The sequence below is a fragment of the Homarus americanus genome, unplaced genomic scaffold (genome assembly GCF_018991925.1).
Source record: "Homarus americanus isolate GMGI-L3 unplaced genomic scaffold, GMGI_Hamer_2.0 scaffold7626, whole genome shotgun sequence".
NCBI lineage: Eukaryota > Metazoa > Arthropoda > Malacostraca > Decapoda > Nephropidae > Homarus > Homarus americanus.
The window spans coordinates 16,463,621-16,486,946 of record NW_024718273.1 but is presented as its reverse complement, the minus strand read 5'-3'; the positions used below and the strand labels follow the sequence as shown (position 1 = coordinate 16,486,946).

The following is a 23,326-nucleotide window of genomic DNA, read 5'->3' as shown; positions in this document are numbered from 1 at the left end:
CATACATTATACAGCGCGTACACACACACGTCACAAATTATACACACGGGGAACTGCTTGTATACAATACAACAGTTCCCCACTAAAAATAATTTTTGGCAAAAACTGAAACACGAAACGAAGTTAGTGGTTGTGTTGGCAGCCCTGAAATCACCTTTGGCCACCCTCACCAACCACCACACCCTCACCAACCACCCACCCACCCTCACCAACCATCACCACCCTCACAACCACCCACCCCACCCTCACCAACCATCACCACCCTACCCAACCCCCACCCACCTCACCAACCACCCCACCCTCCTCCCACCCCCTCACCAACCACCCACCCAACCACCCCACCCCACCCCACCCCACCACTCACACACCATGTAAATATCCTGGCCTGAACAGTAATTTCGGCTGTCTGACACTGTACACACCAACAGCCACTGTTGACGACAACGATACAATAAGTCTGGGCCAACTATGTGTGTCTTTGTTTGTGTGTGTGTGTGTGTGTGTGTGTGTGTACGCTTGTTTTATTGGTGTGTGTGTGTGTGTGTGTGTACGTCTTTGTTTTATTGTGGTGTGTGTGTGTGTGTGTGTGTGTGTGTGTGTGTGTGTGTGTGTGTGTGTGTGTGTGTGTGTGTGTGTGTACGTCTTTGTTTTATTGGTGTGTGTGTGTGTGTGTACGTCTTTGTTTTATTGGTGTGTGTGTGTGTGTGTGTGTGTGTGTGTGTGTACGTCTTTTTTTTATTGGTGTGTGTGTGTGTGTGTGTGTGTACGTCTTTGTTTTATTGGTGTGTGTGTGTGTGTGTGTGTGTGTGTGTGTGTGTGTGTGTGTGTGTGTGTACGTCTTTGTTTTATTGTGTGTGTACGTCTTTGTTTTATTGGTGTGTGTGTGTGTGTGTGTGTGTGTGTGTGTATCTTTAGTAATATTACTATTTAATCCTGCTGTTATATATTTCTCCATCTGTGTATGAATAAATTAAAGCTATATCCCCCCCCCAACCTTGTGCTTTGTATGCATAAATTCATGTATGCATGTATTCATATGCGTATTAATATGTATACAATGATGTGTATTGGAGCTGCTGCTAACAAATACAATAACAAGGACACCCTCGGTTGGCAAGGTGAGATGAGGGGAGGCGTGTTTACCTAGGGAACAGGTGTGGAATATACTGTAATAGTGATTGGTGGTGGTGGTAGGTGATGGTAGTGGTGGTAGGTGGTGATTGTGGTAGGGTGATTGTGGTAGGTGGTGGTGATGATGGTGGTAGGTGGTGGTAGTGTTTGGTGGAGGTAGTGGTAGGTGGTAGTTGGGGAAAGTAGTAGAAAAGTGGAAGTAAGTAGTAAAGACCTTAGGGAAGTGGCGGTGAGGAGTAAAGTCCCTAGGAAGTCGGTGAGAAGTAAAGACCCTAGGGAAGTGGTGAGAAGTAAAGACCTAGGAAGTGGCGGTGAGGAATAAATAACCTAGGGAAGTGTAGGTAGTAAAGACCTAGGAAGTGGCGGTGAGGAATAAATAACCTAGGGAAGTGGCAGAAGTAGTAAAGACCTTAGGGAAGTGGCAGAGGAGTAAGACCTAGAAGTGGCAGTAAGAAGTAAAGACCTAGGGAAGCAGTAGAGGGTAAAGTCCCTAGAAGTGGCGGTGAGGAATAAATAACCAGGGAAGTGGCGGTGAGAAGTAAAGACCTAGGAAGTGGCGGTGAGGAGAAAGTCCCTAGGAAGTGGCGGAGAAGAAAGACCCTAGGGAAGTGGCGGTGAGGAAAAATAACCTAGGGAAGTGGCAGTAAGTAGTAAAGACCTTAGAAGTGGCGGTGAGAATAACAACCTAGGAAGTGGCAGTAAGTAGTAAAGACCTTAGGGAAGTGGCAGAGGAGTAAAGACCCTAGGAAGTGGCAGTAGAAGTAAAGTCCCTAGGGAAGTGGCAGTGAGGAGTAAAGTCCTAGGGAAGTGGCGGTGAGGAGTAAAGACCCTAGGAACGTGAAGTAATGGGAAAGACTTAGCGTAGTGGCGCAGATAGAGGAGGTGGTGTTGGAGCCTGCCTCGCTGCCACACACACACACACACACACACACACACCACACACACACACACACACACATACACTCTCTCTCACACACACACACACACACAGAGGGAAAACGAGCAGAGAATTTCATTTGTATGGAAATCAATCATAGTTTGGACTCTGCATGGATTCGTACGAGTTTTATCTTCTAACCTAAACCTAACCTAACCTAACCTAAACCTAACCTAACCTAACCTAACCTAACCTAACCTAACCTAAACCTAACCTAACCTAAACCTAACTTAACTTAACCTTTCCGGCAGTGAGAGACCTTACGAACCACTTCATCTCCATAATGGTATGTAGATGTGGGTCTCTATGGGGTCTGAATTGCCCTGAGACTCGACTGTGGCTGGACGGGTGTTCGTTAACATAGTTGAGTGGGATAAGAAATTGTTGAATGTGGAAATCTTCAGGAGTTTGGGATAGTTGGGTATGCTCAGATTAGGGCACGGAACCTAGCTTAACCTAACCTATCTTAACCTAACCTATCTTAACCTAACCTAACCTATCTTAACCTAACCTAACCTAACCTATTAAACCATACCGGTGCCAAATATTTCGCATGTCCCCAAAAAAAAATCAAAATATGAACAGGTGAGACCCAGGAAATATTTTGGAGTGTTGAAAATATTGCAGATGTGAAAACTATCCTGGGACGCAGAGGAGATCAAGTCTTTACTTTACGACTAGTGGTGGAGCCGATGTTGTGTGTGTGTGTGTGTGTGTGTGTGTGTGTGTGTGTGTGTGTGTATGTGTTTGTGTGTGTCTGTGTATGTCTATCATAAAAACACGAAATTTTTGTGTCTTTTCCGGGAGTTTTTTATAGGTACTTTTGTGTCTCGTCTCATCCAGAAGTGAGTGTTTTTATATGAGATTGTGTGTGTGTGTGTGTGTGTGTGTGTGTGTGTGTGTGTGTGTGTGTGTCAGTCACGTTCTGTCTACTTTAGTAAGTCAATATCGCTTATCACTTAACACACACACACGCCTAAGTTAACAAGTTCCGTTGCTACACTCACTACAGTCACGTCTTACAATACTTATAAATCTTTCTAAGTAACAAGATCTGGCTGTAAGTGACCAGACCTGATGATTCAGACTACATCCACTTTTTGCGCTACTTAATAAACTATAAAGTAACTTAATCTGGCGTTACATAATACATTTTTATACACATTGACCACATACACTCTGTATTGCCTTAATTTAATAATACAGAAGTGAATATTTATTGCATTACAGAATAAACATTATTTGAGGTGCAGGTTTCTTCTGTCGGTTCCTGTTAGATGTAGGGGGAGGGAAGGAGAGGAATAATGGAGAGAGGTGGAAGGAGGGGGCTGGTGGAAGGAAGGAGGGGGAAAAAACGATATGTTAATTCAACCTCTATAACTAAAATCCTATGCAAAACACGTCCCATTTCTCTCTCTCTTCATAAAATCTAAGTTTAAAAATATGCAGAATAAATTTTTTTCCACCGTAAGTTTAATTAAGTTCTGTTGACGGAATCTACTTAGTGATGTGTAGTGATGTACCTGTAGTGTGGTGATGTGTAGTGATGTGTTAATGTGTGGTGGGGTGATTGTGGTAAAGTGTGGTATGTGTGTGAAGATGTTGACTGTGTGGCACCCGGGTTCGATCCGGAAGAGTGAAATTATGGGCAAGTTTCTTCACACCATTTGCCTCTTGTCTACCCAGCAGTAATTGGGAACCTGGATGTTAATCGATTTGAAGATCGTATTCCAGGTTAGCCAGTGCAGTTGGCAAGTTGTCCGGTCTTCTCTGACTACTCCTTGACACTGGGTCAGGCAGCTCGTTAACTCAGGGTGTGGTTGTTGTGTTGGCGACAGCTTCTACACCATAAACAAATTCACGCCTAGGTGGCCCTTAAGCCGGACACCCTTGTTACTGTACACGAGGGGCAACCATTATTGTTTTACTGTGTGGGAAGAGAGAGAGATAGATAGATAGATAGATAGATAGATAGATGTAAGGGAGAGAGAAAGACAGAGAGAGAGAATAGGGAAAGGGAGAAAAACAGACAGACAGACAGACAGACAGACAAACAGACAGACAAACAGACAGACAGACAGGTGGAGAGAGTTGATATACCTTACAATAAGAGTTTCCTCCATTTTAGAGCATCTTTTGGGTATTCCATTGCACTCCCTGGCACTTAATGGCTCTCCCTAACACTTACTGACACTTCCTGACACTATGACACCCCTGACACCCACACTACCTGACACCTGACACCTTAATGACTCCCTAACACTTACTGACACTCCCGACACCTTACTGACACCCTGACACCACCCCTGACACCTTAATGACACCCCTAACACTTACTGACACCCCTGACACTTACTGACACCCCTGACACACTTACTGACACTCCCTGACACTTACTGTCACTCCCGACACTTACTGTCACTCCCTGGAACTTACTGACACTCCCCTTGACACTTACTGTCACCCTGGAACTTACTGCACCTTTCCTAACACTTACTGACACCCCTGACACCACCCCTGACACTACTGACACTCCCTGAACTTACTGCAATTCCTTTCCCTAACACTTACTGACACTCCCTGACACTTACTGACACCCCGACACTAACACTCCCTGACACTTACTGACACTCCCTGAACTTACTGCAATCTTGGCACTTACTGTCACTTCCTGGCACTTACTGATACTCCCTGTCACTCCCCTGGAACTTACTGCAATTCCTTGGCACTTACTGTCACTTCCTGGCACTTACTGATACTCCCTGTCACTTACTGATACTCCCTGTCACTCCCTGGAACTTACTGTCCATCCCTGGCACTTACTGTCACTCCCTGGCACTTACTGATACTCCCTGTCACTCCCTGGAACTTACTGCAATTCCTTGGCACTTACTGTCACTCCTTGACACTTAATGACACTCCCTAACACTTACTGACACTCACTGACACTCCCTGGAACTTACTGCGATTCCTTGGCACTTACTGTCACTCCTTGACACTTAATGACACTCCCTGTCACTCCCTGGCACTTACTGTCACTCCCTGGCACTTCCTGTCACTCCCTGGCACTTCCTGTCACTTTCTGGCACCCGACAGAAGTGACATTAAGGGAGATGATAACACACAAATTGACACTATTCTCCCTTTATATGAGAGACACAGGGAGATAACACAATTCTCCCTTTATATGAGAGACAGGGAGATAACACAATTCTCCCTTTATATGAGAGACAGGGAGATAACACAATTCTCCCTTTATATGAGAGATATCTAAGGTAGAGAACTCTAAGAGATGATGAAACCTAACTTAATGCCATCAATGACACTTCAAACTCGGTGTTACACACACACACACACATCTTCCTAATCTTCCTTAAGTCTTCCTGATCTTCCTTAAGTCTTCCTGATCTTCCTTAAGTCTTCCTGATCTTCCTTAAGTCTTCCTGATCTTCAGTCTTCCTGATCTTCCTTAAGTCTTCCTGATCTTCCTTAAGTCTTCCTGATCTTCCTTAAGGGGAAAGAAGGAAGAAAGAGGAGGAAGAAGGAAGAAAGAGGAGGAAGAAGGAAGAGGAGGAAGAAGAAAGAGGAGGAAGAAGGAAGAGGAGGAAGGTTTGGTCTTAAAGGTTCTAATGGAGGTCGACGGGTAATGGTACTCCCTATTTTATGAGAGAGAGAGAGAGAGAGAGAGAGAGAGAGAGAGAGAGAGAGAGAGAGACACACAAATAGACAGACAAAAGACAGAGACAGACAGAGAGAGAGAGAGGGACACACACACGTAGAGACAGACGGACAGACAGAGAACTAGGCAGAAAATGAGAGAGAGAGACAGAGAGAGAGAGAGAGAGAGAGAGAGAGAGAGAGAAAGCAAATGGCAGACAGACAGACAGACAGACACCTAGTAAGTAGATTAGACAAGTCCTGCGTAAAGACAGACAGACAGACAGACGTGGTTTAAATGTCAGTGAAAGAGACTTATGGGTGGTACAGTAACAGACAGTTTTTCAAAGTGTTGACAGAATGGCTTATGGCTTGAACAGACAGGTAGTAGACAGACTTCCATGTGTCTGTGATAGACATAAAGACACGTACAGACTCATACAGACACGTACAGACACACACACAGTATTAATTCACCAAACAATAATTATCACAGACATACAGACACACACACAGACATACAGACAGACAGACACACACACACACACACACACACACACACAGACATACAGACACACACACAGACACATACAGACAGAGACACACACACATTAATTCCCCACCAATACATTATCACAGACATACAGACATACAGACACACACACACACACACACACACACACACACACATACAGACACACACAGACACACAGACACACACACACATACAGACACACACAGACATACAGACACACACACACAGACACACACACACACACACACACAGACATACAGACAGACACACACACACACACACACATACAGACAGACACACACACACACACACACACACACATACAGACAGACACACACAGTATTAATTCACCAAACAATAATTATCACAGACATACAGACATACACACACACACACACACACACACAGACACACACACACACAGACATACAGACACACACACAGACAGACATACAGACACACACACAGACACACACACAGACATACAGACACACACACAGACATACAGACACACACACAGACATACAGACATACACACACACAGACACACACAGAATTCACGTTCCTGTTCTGAAGGTCTTGTTGGCTTTACGACCCGGACCTAATACAGTCTTAACTCGACTATTTGTTCTCTCTGACCTTCACTATTTCCAGGTCAGGTTGTGGCGTCTTGAGAGAGAGAGAGAGAGAGAGAGAGAGAGAGAGAGAGAGAGAGAGAGATTAAAAGAAAGAACTGGAGAGAAAGAAAAAGACTTAGTAGGAAGATTAGTGAAGAAAGACGTGAAGAGAAAGTGAGAGAGAGAGAGAGAGGGAGAGAGAGAAAGAGAGAGAGAGAGGGAGAGAGAACACAGACTATCTCTCTCCTTGGGTGAGATAATCTTCTTCCATATTGAGAGAACCAAGAGATTACGGCTCATTAAATCATAAGATGGTTCCGGGTTATATAATTGATTCATATTTAAGTGTGGGGTCATTAATAAGAGCTGAGGCCATTATGTTTCCTAAAATTATGGGAGGGGGTGGTCTTCTCTTCTCTATCTATCTATCTATCTATCTATCTATCACCATAATTCTAGATTAAAATCCCCTTCCCCCCCTTCTCCCCCTCTCCCCCTTCCCTCTCCCCTCCCCCTTCCCCTCTCTCTCCCTTTCCTCCTTCTCCCCCTTCCCCCCCTCCCCCTCTCCCCCCTTTCCCTCCTTCTCCCCACTTCCCTCTCCCCTCTCCCCCTTCCTCCCCTCTCCCCCTTCCTCCCTTCTCCCCTTCTCTCTCCCCCTTCCTCCCCTCTCCCTCTCCCCCTTCCTCTCTCTCCCCCTCTCTCCCTCTCTCCCCTTCTCTCTCCCCCTTCCCTACCCTTGTCACCGGTTGGTTCAGCTTCATCACTCAGCTCACGTCTCTTGCCCATGAGAGACTTACTGCTGAGAGATATTTATGTCTCAAAAGTCTCTTCCACCTTTTTTTGTATGTATAAAAGTCTCTCTCTTGTTCGTATGTATGAAACTGTCTCTCTCTTGTTCGTATGTATGAAACTGTCTCTTTTTGTTATGTATGAAAAATGTCTCTCTCTTGTTCGTATGTATGAAACTGTCTCTCTCTTGTTCGTATGTATGAAACTGTCTTCTATTTTTCTGATATGTATAAAGTCAATCCTACATTCCCACCAATCCCACAACACCAATCCCACAACACCAATCCCACAACACCAATCCCACAACACCAATCCCACAACACCAATCACCTAACATTTACCTCATTTAATTACCATCAAAGTTAAATCACTTATAGAAGAGTTGTTGACTATATATACGAGTAATTAAAATATAGACTCACTTAACGCAACCCACTCTGTAATTAACTGCAACCGGGTAATTAGTATTTAGGTAAATGATTGTAATTAATATGTTCTGGGTGCATGTAGCAGTTTGTACAGTAAGGAAAAATAATAATAATAATAATAATAATAATAATAATAATAACAATAATAATAATAATAATAATAATAATAATATTAGTATGAGCCATATTGATAATAAAAATAATAATGAAAATAACACTGATAATAACTTTAAAAAAAATATATAATATAATATAAAGAAAATACTAAAAGTTAAAAGAACCAAAAAACAAAAGCGAATTCCAGACCCTCAAACATCACAAGCCACAACAAAAACAAAGTAATCACAATCACTTCCATCCCCACCAATCTACCCAACCTGTCAGCCAATCACAAACCTTGGTCGTAACTCACCTTTCCTTTGATTGGATGAGAGACGGCTATATAACGCTCGATGGTAAAGGTCACGGTGATCCAGATAGAGGTGCTGCCTGAAAAGATTTGAACTGTGATAGTCGAGAGTTTTATACCGTGTGTGTGTGTGTGTGTGTGTGTGTGTGTGTGTGTGTGTGTGTGTGTGTGTGTGTGTGTACCAGTATGTGTCATTTGTACCAGTATGTGTCATTGTTTATAAACATACATTATTTGCATGTATAATAATAATAACTACTACTAACAATAATAATAATAAAAAATAATAATAATAACAATAATACTAATAATAATAATAATAAACAATAACACTAATAATAATAATAATACCAATAATAACAATAACACTAACTACCACCATGAGACCATTACACTTATAAAAGCAACAAGTCCCTCTGTCGTTATAGCCACAATAACAATTAACACCTGTAGTTACTCTGGTGATCCGGGGAGGGAGGAGGAACAGTGCTGACGGGAGCGGTGTTAACCAAAAAAAAAAACACGTCTATAAAAACAAAACGAGTTAAACATACATACAGACACCTCGCTTGGCTATACACCTTTAAAGAAACATAAAAATAAATAAAATATACATATAGGGAAAAAACATAAATGAAAATGAAGGGAAAATAGATAGGAAAATAGCCGTGGGGAAATATATCACGAGCGTGGGAAGAAGAAAAACCAGTTACCATTAGTGAAAGACGTGACTCAATGGTGAAGATGGTACAGCCTCTTAACAGCATTTAACAGCACTCTTTACAGCACTCTTGATAAAACTTTAACAGCATTATTGGCAGCTCTCTTAATAGCACTTAACACGATTTTTAACAGCACTCTTAACAGCATTCTTAGCAGCATTTAACAGCATTCCTAACAGCATTTAACAGCACTCCTAACAGCATTCTTAACAGCAATCTTAGCAGCACTTAACAGCACTCCTAACAGCATTTAACAGCATTCTTAACAGCACTCTTATCAGCACTTCTAACAACACTCTTAACAGCATTATTAACAGCCTTTAAAATTACTCCTAACAGCATTTGACAGCACTCATAACAGCATTTAACAGAATTTAACAACTCTTAACAGCATTTAACAGAATTTAACAGCAGTCTTAACATTTAACAACACTCTTAACATCATTTAACAGCACTCTTAACAGCATTTAACAGTACACCAAAACCGCATTTAACAGCATTCTTAACATAATTTAACAGCACACTTAACAGCATTTAACAGCGTTTAACAGCACCCTTAACAGCTTTTAACAGCACTCTTAAAAGCACCCTTAACAGAATTTCACATCACTTAACAGCATTTAACAGCACTCTTAATAGCATTTAACATAACTCTTACCAGCATTTAACATCACTCTTAACAGCATTTAACAGCACATATAACAGTACTCCTAACAGCATTTAATATTACTCTTAACAGCATTTAATATCACTCTTAACAGCCTTTAACAGTACACCATAACAGCATTTAACATAATATAACAGCACTCTTAACAGCACATTTTATAACATTTAACAGTATCCTAACAGTATTTAACAGCACTCTTAACAGTATTCTTCACAGCATTTAACAGCAGTCTTAACAGCATTTAACAGCACTGGGTGTTATCAACAAACGAGTGACATTTTCAGTTATTCTTCAAGTCTTTATTTTCTTGCAAGTTTTTTTTGTTGTGTTTGTGAAGTGTCAGCAGTAAGTAGGCAGAGTGTCAGCAATATCATTAATGTCAGTAACTCCATGAATGTCAGAAATATCAAAGCGTCAGCAATTTCCTGGCTGTCAGCAGTATTGAAAAAACTATAACATTGAGCAAAATCATGATAATCAACAATGCGTCAGGACTACCAAGACTGTCAGCAGTGTCAGCTCTGTCAGCGTTCATAAGATCAGCAACGCTTTTCCCCCCGACGTCTGATTTCTAATTAGATTTCCTACAGTTTCCCCTCCTCACAAGTCTCCGTTTTCTTTCCTCACTTCCCCCTCTTTCTCATAACCTAAAGTGACGACTGAGGGCAAATCTCTCTCTCTCTCTCTCTCTCCACAAACACCAGTAAAACGACCTTTACTAGTCAAAGAAACACACACACACACACACACACACACACACACACACTATTGGCTATTCATATTTGACACAGATGATTTTTGCTGTATTGGGAAAGTCTTTGTGATATACTGGTGTGATATCGAGGTGGTGCTATAAGCCAAGCTGTGATATCGGGACGCTGTGAGCTAGTATTATGTGGTGGTCGTTCAGTGTATCATCCCGGGTAAAGAGTTTTCGCTGAATACTTGTCTTACTATATATCGAAAACCTTTTTAAGGGGAGCAACATAACGAAAATAAAGATAATATATATGAAATGGTTAATGTTACTGGTACAATATATGATATGTAAATAGATTATATTAAGTAATCAGAATACCGTCTTTATATCTAAGGGTTGGCGACCACAGCCCTCTACTCTAAATATTTTCGTTTTTTTTTTTATCAATTCTCTAAAGTTTTTGTTTCTCTCTGGGGGGACTCAGCTGTTTAATTTAATTCATCCATCCCAGTCTCTACCTTCCTACCCTCAGCTTTGTCTATTAATATATGTTATTTTCTTCATCCTTAATTATTTGACTAAAGTATCTCATTTGTCTTTTCTGTACATTTCAAGTATTTTTTGCCAATCTTTGTACTTCTTTAATTTTTTTTGTGTTTGTGATTAAGTTTTTGGTTAGGTTAATGTTGTGTGGGTGTGTGGTAAGTGTGTGTGTGTGTGTGTTAGTAGTAGTATGGTAGAGTGTGGTGGTGTGTGGTTGTAGGTGGTGGTGCGTGGTAGAGTATGGTTGAGTGTGGTTGTAGTGTGGTGGTGTGTGGTAGAGTATGGTTGAGAGTGGTTGTAGCGTGGTGGTGTGTGGTAGACTGTGGTAGAGTGTGGTAATGGTGTGGTAGAGTGTGGTGATGTGGTTGTAGTGTGGTGGTGTGTGGTAGACTGTGGTAATGGTGTGGTAGAGTGTGGTGATGTGTGGTAGTACTCACAACTTTGCTCATAAAGTCAGTTTTAAACTCATAACCACACAACATTCCTGACAGCTCGTCTCATTAGTGTCCATCAAGGCTGACATTCATTGCTGACTTTCCCTTAATGTTGAGATTCCCTCACTGCTGACACTCCCTTAATGTTGAGACTCTTACTGCTGACACCCCCTTAATGTTGAGACTCCCTTACTGCTCATACGCCCTTACTGCTGAAACTCCCTTAATGCTGACACTCCCTTACTGCTGATAGATCCTCACACAACTAACACCGCCTCATAGCTGACTCTCACGGCTGACATCTCAGCTGACAATTAACGTTGCAATTAAGATAGTCCCTCCTATTTTAGTCTCCCTATTAGCATTTAATTTTGCTCACAGAAAAGGCTAGCTCCCTCCTCCTCCCTCCAGTTACAAAAGATCTTACGTTAAAATTTTCTCGTAAGTCTAAAAAAACCGTTGTAACTTTATACTTCAACACTTAAGTAATTAATTCACTTATATTACTGAATGATGATGGATTTTCAGATTTTTTTTACTTTATTTTTTCTCGTAAGTATTAAAAAAATGTCGTAACTTTATCCTAAAACGCTTATGTAATTGAATCTCTTAAGGAATTTCACACTGGTTAATTCTTGGTGATTGTTACGTTAATTTTTCCTCGTAAATGAAGATATACAGTATTTACCTGACTGACTCACTTTAAGTCTTTTATACAAATGATGGATTCTCAAAGATTCTTACATTAAATTTAAGAGGTAAAATTGATCTAATTTATACTACAGCACAAAACAACCCATAATGGCTTCCAAACTGCTCTGTGACTCGAGTTCATGGCAGGAAAATATCGTAAATTTCTTTGAGAATCGGAAACCTAAAGTTGAGTTTTAAAATTAACTTACGATTAATTTTTACATTTCTGTTCTTAACTATGGTTGAGAAGACTAATTTTTCGGTGGTCTGTTTTGTGTGTGTGTGTGTGTGTGTGTGTGTGTGTGTGTGTGTGTGTGTGTGTGGTGGTTTCAAGATGGCGGCTATATTGCACTGAGACTGTTTAAGAGAAAAAATTTAAGGATTATTTTCTTGGATTTGGTACTATGTTGTGAGTAGATTCTCTCTCTCTCTCTCTTACTACCATTTCATCTTGTTGTTTCTCTCTATCACCTCTTTTCATCTTCTCCTCTCCTAATTCTCCTTTCGGCCCTATTCTCCCCTTCGTAATAAATAAGGACAAATAGGAATATTAAAGCTAACGAATTAAATATATCAAACGTTTCTTATCTCATTCTCCCATTTCCTCCTAATTCTCTTTACGTAATTATTCTCTTTTATTCCTGTTCTTCTTCCATTGCCTCTTCCTTCCTTCCTTCGTAATAAAAGCGCCATCATCATCATCCCATCTTTCATCTAAACCTTCATAAAATGTCTAAGTCAGCGATATCCTTATACCGTATTGTCTTCTTCTCTCTCTTCTATTTCTCTTATTTATTATTCTGTTTTCTTTTTCGTGTTCTTCCTTTATTTATTATTTTTTTATTTACATTTTTTTACCTACGTTAGTCTGGTAAATGCGGTGAAATTAATGGAATTTTGTCTCCGAAGTGGTGTAAAGTGAACGAGAGTTTCACCACACCACCACCATACCACCACCACACCATACCACCACAGCACACCACACCATACCACCACACAGCACACACCACACCACCATCACCACACCACACACCACATCCAAGTTACGCTGATACAAGTAAACCAGAACCGAACTCAATTGTATTTTAGTTATGTTAGAGGGGGGAGGTGGGGTGTGGAGGGAGAGGGGGGGGTGGAGGTGTGAGGGAGGGAGAGGGAGGAGAGGGAAGGTGAGGGGGTGGAGTGGGTAGAGGGAGGGAGAGGGGTGGAGGGGAGTGTAGAGGGAGGGGAGTGGGGTGGAGGTGTGTGTGAGAGGGGAGGGAGAGGGGTGGAGTGGGTGAGAGGGAGGAGAGGGGTGGAGTGGGAGGGAGAGGGAGAGAGAGAGGGGTGGGAGGGGGGTGGGGAGGGGAGGAGAGGGGGGGTGGAGGTGTGAGAGGGAGGGAGAGTGGTGTAAGAGGAGGGAGAGGGATGGAGTAGGGAGAGGGAGAGAGAGGGGTGGGAGGTGTGAGGGGGGGAGGGAGAGGGGTGGGAGTGGATGTGGGGGAGGGAGGGAGGGGGGTGGAGGTGTGTGTGAGAGGGAGGGAGAGTGGGTGGAGTGGATGTGAGAGGGAGGGAGAGTGGGGTGGGAGGGTGTGAGAGGGAGAGGGCGGAGGGGTGTGAGAGGGAGGGGAGTGGGGTGGAGGGTGTGAGAGGGAGAGTGAGTGGGGGTGGAGGTGAGAGGGAGGGTGGGGTGGAGGTGTGTGTGAGAGGGAGGGAGAGAGGCATACATACATACATACATACATACATACATACATACACGGGTGAGAGAAACAGACATACTTATAGGGTTAAGAGAGAGAAAAGAGAGAGAGAGAGAGGTATTAGATAGAATTCTCTCACTAGTATTAAGATGCTCCGGGTTCGATTCCCTCCAAGACAGAACGGCACTACAGTCGAGGTCCAATTATCCATCAGGCACTATACCCGTACACCCAACAGTGGCTAATGGAACCTCTTGATACTAGGTGAAATGAGAGGCAATGGAAGTAGGTCAGGTCAGGTCAGGTCAGGTCAAGTCAGGTCAGGTTCGATATGCAGCGTGAGACAAAACTTGTAAACACACACACACACACACACACACACACACACAATAACAGTCTTTAACAAGGTAGGGTAATTTAATGCTAATTGTTCTAAACTGTTGTACTAATTAAACTTTTTTTAGCATTTAAGTTGAGACCAATTAGGAGTGAGTGAGGGAAGGTGATGCTGCATAACACCTAACTTAATGATGTTTAAATTGAAAGACACCACCAGTCAGTCTCTGACGAATTCTCAATTATAATTACCTACAATTAATTATACCGTATAGTGCAACAGCTGTTTAACACTTTTTTTTCGTCGTTGTAAAAAAGAAAATTAAAAAGTGTATTATGATTTCTGCAATTGCAAGGCTGAATATTTAATGAGACTTTTTACAATTTGCAGTGTCCTGGAGTAAATGATTCATCCCACGATTGCAAGAACTAAATGAACTGGGGATTTATAAGATCTGCAATTGCAAAGTTGTATATTTAATGAGATGGTCTGTTCAATTGCAATGACCTATATTTGTGGGTATTAATAAGAATTTTCTGCCACGTGTTGCAAAAATTCTATCCTTTGATGCGACAAGGAAATTAAATGAAGGAAATAAAACTCATGCAATTGCAAATATTGATTCTTAGTTGTATTGTTACCATGGTAGTTGAAGCACCTAAAACTAAGACCTAATGAACGGTGCTTAATAACCCTGGTAGTTGAAGCACCTAAAACTAAGACCATGAACGGTGCTTAATAACCCTGGTAGTTGAAGCACCTAAAACTAAGACCTAATGAACGGTGCTTAAACCCTGGTAGTTGAAGCACCTAAAACTAAGACCTAACGAACGGTGCTTAATAACCGGTAGTTGAAGCACCTAAAACTAAGACCTAATAAACCACCTAAACAAACACTCATTAAACCATCTAAAAACCATTAATATTTACACTAAAGACGACCCCCCAAGAAAATTAAACCTCTAACGACATACCTTTCAATAACTCTCTAATGACAATAAACAACAAATTAGGCCAATTAAACTGATGTAAGTGATTGGACCATAAATCTCAATAGCATTTAAGGTCATTAGGTATTGATTAATTACTACTAATTAGCCTGGACAGCTTGATCACCACAGGGGAGGTATTGGCTCAATTAGGGGTGTGGGCGGTGATGTGAAGTGAGGTTAATAGGAGCTATGAATAGGTAGAGAGAGCATGTCTGTCTGTCTGTCTGTCTGTCTGTCTCTCTCTCCTCCCTCCCTCCCTCCCTCCCTCCCTCCTCCCTCCCTCCCTCCTCCCTCCCTCCCTCCCTCCCTCCCTCCCTACCTATGTCTGTCTGTCTGTGTATGTATGTATGTATGTATGTCTGTGTCTGTGTGAGAATAAGAAACACCTCAATAGCCCCCTTCCTCACAGCAGGGTCATAGGTCAAACTGTCTGACCTCTTACTATGCAGACCTAAGTGTCGTGACCAATTGCCGGCTACCCGCCCCTAGAGACGGTCGTTAAGGGGAGCTCATACTAGTGTGTGTGTGTGTGTGTGTGTGTGTGTGTGATGAGTACCTCCACATTTGACCACAGCGACACTCGGAGTGACAACTATGCTTCACTGAGATTTATTAAGGAGAGCAGTAGGTAATAAGTGAGTCGGGATGAAAGGCCTGTTAACAAGATTCTTCCAAAATTCAGGAGTTAAGATATTCAGCATTAAATGATTTATGATTCAAGTCTTAAGAATTCAAGAGTCACAAAGAATCACAATATTCATGACTCGGTGTCTTCAAGATTCAGTAATTTCATATTCATGCTTAAAAAAAATCCTCCAGTATCAATATTCAGGCTTATGAATTCCCAAGAATCATCACTATCCAGCAAGAATCACTAAACTTACACTCACCCACAAATGGATGAGGAATCCTAACAAGCTGATAGCGCAACGAGACGCCACAAGGGGTGATATCCCCTGTGGCGCCTCAACTGTAAACATCATTTGTGCATATGATCTTATGCACACTTCTCATCACGAGTGTGTCGTCAAGCAAGAGACGATACCAACGTTTTCGCTCTCCCTACAAGCATTTAAAGGGTCTACAGCCTCTACGGGATTTTCAGGACATCACAAGCCGTCGGAGTTGACCACAGCTGAGGTAACGACTTCTACCACGCCGCTGTAACAGCTGACCCTAGGCCTGGCACAGCAGTGAGCCAGTAACTGGACAAGACCGATCAACTCTGTGGATAAAACCACTAAACTTGGTCACTCCAGCACAGTAGATGTGGCACGTAGAAGTGTGGCGGCATCCTCAGCCAAGAAGCTGTCGTCAGACGCGTGAGCCAGCTGGGGCTACACGGGACTCAAAACCATTGCAGTTTGTCTCTTCTGGTAGGTTAGTGATGCACACAGGCATTATCTTTAAGACGTCTGTGAACACATGTGAACTTCAAGAAAACTTCACACAGTTTAGTCAGTGTCACATGGTTAAGACACTGAGGATAATAACCGTGAGGACTTGGTAAGGTGGTGGCCGAGATATGTTCTGTCACCAGTATGTATATATAACAAACACCTTAGTATGCCACACAATAACCCTCGCTCACACCAAGGTCAAACGGTCTGACTTCTTAGCATGCAGACGTAAGTGTTGTGACATCTTGTCGGCTTCCCGCCCCTAGAGACGGCAGCAGTCTGACATTAATCTTAGATGGGAGCGAACCGTTTGTCAACATGGGAGCTCATAACTATTGTTTCCATATATATATATATACACACACAGTATATTAGTTCAGTGTTACCACGAATAAGTAGAAACACTCAACTGTGTCTCAAGAAAATCCTTGTAACTTAAAATGTCTTCAAGTACTTACGAATTTCTTACATACGACTACTGTGTGTGTGTGTGTGTGTGTGTGTGTGTGTGTGTGTGTGTGTGTGTGTCTCCATTTCGCGCTCCCCACTAGCAGCTGAGAGACAGATAGGGGTCTGTCTGTTCCCTAGAGGTTACGACCTGTTTCTCCTGACGCCCTAAACCTGTCTCCTCTCTCTCTGGTGCGAGGTAAAACTACTGTATCTCTAAACTCAATCAACACACTGACAGCTTCCGTCTCCTCCCCCTCCTTCTTCAGGTTACTTTCTGATCTGTCAATATCTGTCAGCTAAGTTGCGTCTGCTGACAGTCTGGATGGCACTAAACTCCCCTTCTAATATCAAAAGAAACTAGGTGATATCAGAGGTCAGTTAAGGGGGTCACGTTAGTTATCTCAGGGGAGTCATGTCAGGAGAGTCGTGTCAGGGGAGTCATATCAGGGGTTTATATTAGGGGTTATGTCAGGGCTTATGTCAGAGAGCCAATTATAATAACAATCTGCATTTCGTTGACGCCATTAATCCACGCACCACTAAATCACCCAGGCGTCAAAAAAGTAGTAGTTAAGCCCGCGGTACTAATCACCCTCATTCGTTACCCAGAACACGCTCGTTACTTCCCTGTCACGCGGTTATTATGACTCAATCACAGCCCCATGACACGGGTTCGAAATCGCAAAATTTGGTAAGGTTTATGACTTAACACCATTAATTGGAGATGTGTGGACGCATCTAATTAACTCACCTGTGCGGTGTAAAAGTGGATTCTTAAAGATTACTAAGTTAAGATTTTCCTCCATAACTGGTGATGTGAGAACGTATCTAACTCACTTAACTTACGATACAATGGTAGATTCTCAAAGGTTAATGAGTTAAGAACGTATCTAACTGACTCACTTAACTTACGATACAAGGATTAGCGTATGAGAATCTACCATAACTTAATCCATTCTTTTGTCAACAGTTATGAGAGATAATTGAACGAAAATATTGTACCATCTGTGAACAATATATTAGTACCACCTGTGTGTTGAAGTGTTGTACCATCCTGACTTAGTGTACACATTCTTAAAAGACCTTGGCAGCTGAAACAGAGAAACACACACAACAACAACAACAACAACTACAACAACTACAACATTAAGAATAACAACAACTACAACAATTTCAACAATACTTCAACAACCTCTACATCACCCTCACTGACCAGCCACATGACTCAAAGGGAAACACACCAAGAACGTCAACTAACACTGATATAGTGAGTTATTTCCCCCAGCACTGAAATCTTATCTTAGATGATTTAAAAATGATGGGAAATTGTTTTATGAACGTGGGGAGGGGGTGTGTGTGTGTGTGCGTGCGTGCAAGACGTTAATAGCGTATGTCTATGGAACTTGAGACCTAACCTAACCTAAACCTAATCTAACCCAACGCCTTACATCTTGTCTCAGGTATCATGTTCAGGACGAGACAACCTTAAGATCTCTGGGCCATTAATCATCATTTAGAGACTGTCTCCCTCTTGAGGTGAGCGTGGAGACAGCTCAACACAGTCTCTCTCTCCTTCAATGGTAACAAGAGCACTGACACACCCACGCACCTGGTGACTTGTTCTGAGTGATGATGATAACCTAACCTAACCTAACCTAACCACCCTCCTCCCTCACCACCCTCTCCTCACCACCCTCCTCCTCACCACCCCTCCTCCCTCACCACCCTCCTCCTCACCACCCTTCTCCCTCACCACCCTCCTCCTCACCACCCCTCCTCCCCTCACCACCCTCCCTCACCACCCTCCCTCACCACCCTCCTCCCTCACCACCCTCCCTCACCACCCTCCTCCCTCACCACCCTCCTCCCTCACCACCCTCCCTCACCACCCTCTCCCTCACCACCCTCCTCCCTCACCACCCACCACATCCCCACCACTCTCCTCCCTCACCACCCACCACATCCCTCACCACCCTCCCTCCCCTCACCACCCGCCTCCCTCACCACCCTCCTCCCTCACCACACCTTCCTCCCTCACCACCTCCTCCCTCACCACCTCCCTCACCACCCTCCTCCTCACCACCCCTCCTCCCCACCACCCTTCTCCTCACCACCCTTCTCCCTCACCACCCTTCTCCCCACCACCCTCCTCCCTCACCTCACCCTCCCTCACCACCCTCCTCCTCACCACCCTTCCTCACCACCCTCCTCCTCCTCACCCACCTCCTCACCACCCTCCTCCCTCACCACCCTCCTCCCTCACCACCCTCCCTCACCACCCTCCTCCCTCACCTCACCTCCCTCACCACCCTCCTCCCTCACCACCCTTCTCCTCACCACCTTCTCCTCACCACCCTCCTCACCACCCTTCTCCCTCACCACCCTTCTCCCTCACCATCCTCCTCCCCACCTCACCCTCCCTCACCACCTCCTCCCTCACCACCCTTCTCCTCACCACCTCCTCCCTCACCACCTCCTCCTCACCACCTCCTCCTCACCACCCTCCTCCCTTCACCCTTCTCCCCTCACCACCCTCCTCCTCACCACCCTCCTCCCTCACCACCCCTCCCTCACCACCCTCCCTCCTCACCACCACCTCACATCCCTCACCACCTCCTCCTCACCACCTCCCTCACCACCTCCCTCCTCCCTCACCACCTTCCCTCACCACCCTCCTCCCTCACCACCCTCCTCCCTCACCCTCCTCCTCACCACCTCCCTCACCACCCTTCTCCCTCACTCACCCTCTCTCCCTCACCACCCTTCTCCCTCACCTCACACCCCTCCTCCCTCACCACCCTCCTCATCACCCTCCTCCTCACACCCTTCTCCTCACCCCTCTCCCTCACCACCCTCCTCCTCACCACCCTCCTCCTCACCACCCTCCTCCTCACCACCCTCCCTCCTCACCACCCTTCTCCCTCACCACCCTCCTCCCTCACCACCCTCCTCCCTCACCACCCTCCTCCCTCACCACCCTTCTCCCTCACCACCTGCCTCATCTTACACCTCATCTCTTGCAGGTCTGGAGGAGAGCTGTTGACTCGTGTTACATATAGACACATCCTTTAAAAGATACAAGTATTACGTCACACAACACGAGTATATATGGTGGGGTTTATATAGATGTGTGGGGGTGTTTGAGGTGTGGGGGTTGGGTGTGTGGAGGGGTGTTTGAGTGTGTGGGGGGGGTTGAGTGTTTGTGGGGGGTGGTTTGAGAGTGTGTCTGTCTGTGAAATACAAATGGATTTAAATTACGAAAATAAAATGTGGAGAGAGAGAGAGAGAGAGGAGAGAGAGAGAGAGAGAGGACTGACATATCAACGGCATCTTGACTAATTAGATGAGATATTGTTAGGTATAGTACTGCCAATTAATTTACGGAGACGACAGTGTAGAAAAGAGAGAGAGAGAGAGAGAGAGAAATAAAATAAAGAGAGAATGAGAGAGAGACACTACCCCCCACCACGTTCACACACCCCGTTATTTAGGACACTTGACAAATATACGAAATTACAGAGTCGTTTCTTGTGACTTAAAATGAAATACAAGAGACACACGACTTGGATATTCTCTCGTTTTGGTTTGAAAGAGTGTGTGTGTGTGTCTGTGTCTGTATCTATGTGTCTGTCTGTCTCTTTCCATGTACGTGTATTTTTCACCTCTGTGCGTATATCAAACAGAGATATCGCAAATAACAAATAAACAATAAAATATACTCACGTACAATATTTCTCCATCACAAAATATTTTAACTTACCCCCTCAAAAAAATTAATAAACTATATCGAAAATTTGTGGCAGGAAGGTAAAAATATTTCGACATATTTTACGCGAGCGAAGGAAAATTTTCAAAGGACCCGCCATTGTCAGTGAGAGTGGATGCGGTGGTGCCACATCTCCCCCAGAACACAGGAAGAAAAAATCTATATTCACAACATATATTTCTTATTAAGTGTTCAATTAATCATAGGAAATAAATTAATATGAACTTTTTTTTAGGAAGTTTATTAGGGAAAATTAAAGATAATCTATAAAGACTTTCGTTGAATTTGACACAACTGGAGCTATTACGTCACATGTAAACACAGTGATGAGAGTCGACATCTAGCGGCAGATATTGTGACTAATTTAACCTTCAACAACAACAACAACAACAACCACTACCACCAACAACAACAACAATAACCACCACCACCACCACCACCCACCACCACTACTCACCACCACCCACCACCCACCACCACTCACCACCACCACCACCCACCACCACTCCAACAACAACAACCTCATCACAGAGTCGTATCATTAACAGCCATTTATGTCAGTTGGGTGTAAGAGGGACCTAAGCCACACACAGGACGCGCATTACAACCTTTAATAAGATAATAGTGACCCACGCTGATCCGGGTACCACAGAAGCCACTATTGTAATCTGTTAAGTGAGGTGCTGTGTTAAGTGAGGTGCTGTGTTAAGTGAGGTGCTGTGTTAAGTGAGGCGCTGTGTTAAGTAAGGTGCTGTGTTAAGTGAGGTGCTGTGTTAAGTGAGGTGCTGTGTTATGAGGTGCTGTGTTAAGTGAGGTGCTGTGTTATGAGGTGCTGTGTTATGAGGTGCTGTGTTAAGGAGGTGCTGTGTTATGAGGTGCTGTGTTAAGTGAGGTGCTGTGTTAAGTGAGGTGCTGTGTTAAGTGAGGTGCTGTGTTAAGTGAGGTGCTGTGTTAAGTGAGGTGCTGTGTTATGAGGTGCTGTGTTATGAGGTGTTATGAGCTGTGTTATGAGGTGCTGTGTTAAGTGAGGTGTTAAGTGAGGTGTGTTAAGTAAGGTGTTAAGTGAGGTGCTGTGTTAAGTGAGGTGTTATGAGGTGCTGTGTTGTAAGGTGCTGTGTTAAGTGAGGTGCTGTGTTAAGTGAAGTGCTGTGTTATGAGGTTGTGTTATGAGGTGCTGTGTTAAGGAGGCTGTGTTAAGTGAGGTGCTGTGTTAAGGAGGTGCTGTGTTAAGTGAGGTGCTGTGTTAAGGAGGTGCTGTGTTAAGTGAGGTGCTGTGTTATGAGGTGTTGTAAGGTGCTGTGTTAAGTGAAGGAGGTGCTGTGTTAGAGGTGCTGTGTTAAGTAAGGTGTTAAGTGAGGTGCTGTGTTAAGTGAGGTGCTGTGTTATGAGGTGTTGTGTTAAGGAGGTGCTGTGTTATGAGGTGTTAAGGAGGTGCTGTTAAGTGAAGGTGTTGGAGGTGCTGTGTTAAGAGGTAGTGGGAGTGCTGTGTTAAGTGAGGTGTTATGAGGTGCTGTGTTAAGTGAGGTGCTGTGTTATGAGGTGCTTGTGTTATGAGGTGTTGTGTTAAGTGAGGTGCTGTGTTATGAGGGTGTTAAGTAAGGTGCTGTGTTATAAGGTGTTAAGTGAGGTGCTGTGTTAAGTGAGGTGCTGTGTTGAGAAGGTGTTAAGGAGGTGCTGTGTTAAGGAGGATGTGTTATGAGGTGTTGTGTTATGAGGTGCTGTGTTAAGGAGGTTAAGGTGTTAAGTGAGGTGCTGTGTTATGAGTTAGTGAGGTGCTGTGTTATGAGTATAAGTGAGGCTGTGTTATGAGGTGTTAAGGAGGTGTTAAGTGAGAGGCTGTTAAGTGAGGTGCTGTGTTATGAGGTGCTGTGTTATGAGGTTGTGTTATGAGGTGTGTTAAGGTAAGTTATGTTATGAGGTGCTGTGTTATGTTATGTAAGAAGAGTTATAATTCTATTGTGTGTGGTTTTATTGTCCACACACACACATAGCAACACACACAGCAACACACACACACACACACCACACACACACACACACACACACAGCAACACACACACACACACACACACACACAGCAACACACACACACACAACACACACACACACACACACACACACACACACACACACACACACCAACACCTTCACCTGTCACTTCTCACATCCTCAATAGACAACAACAACCTGACTCACACACACCACACTCTGCCACCCACACACACACACACACACACACACACACACACACACACACACACACACACACACACACACACACACACACACACACACACACACTACAACACACACACACCAACACACACACAACAACACTACCAGGCAGTGTGTGTGGAGTGTGTGAGGAGAGAGAGAGAGAGAGAGAGTACGCCAGGACTGTTGTTGAGATAATGAGCAACATTATGTATCCCATCAA

The 23,326-nt window shown here is 43.7% G+C and overlaps 1 protein-coding gene across 1 annotated transcript in view; it reads right to left on the bottom strand.

The window, feature by feature from the left end:
- Positions 1-23,326, bottom strand: part of LOC121859592 (FMRFamide receptor-like) — a 57,919-nt gene that overhangs the window by 19,980 nt on the left and 14,613 nt on the right. The window contains exon 2 of the mRNA XM_042356529.1: positions 8,507-8,583. Within this exon, the coding sequence (XP_042212463.1) occupies positions 8,507-8,583 (77 nt within the window). The remainder of the gene's footprint in view (positions 1-8,506; positions 8,584-23,326) is intronic.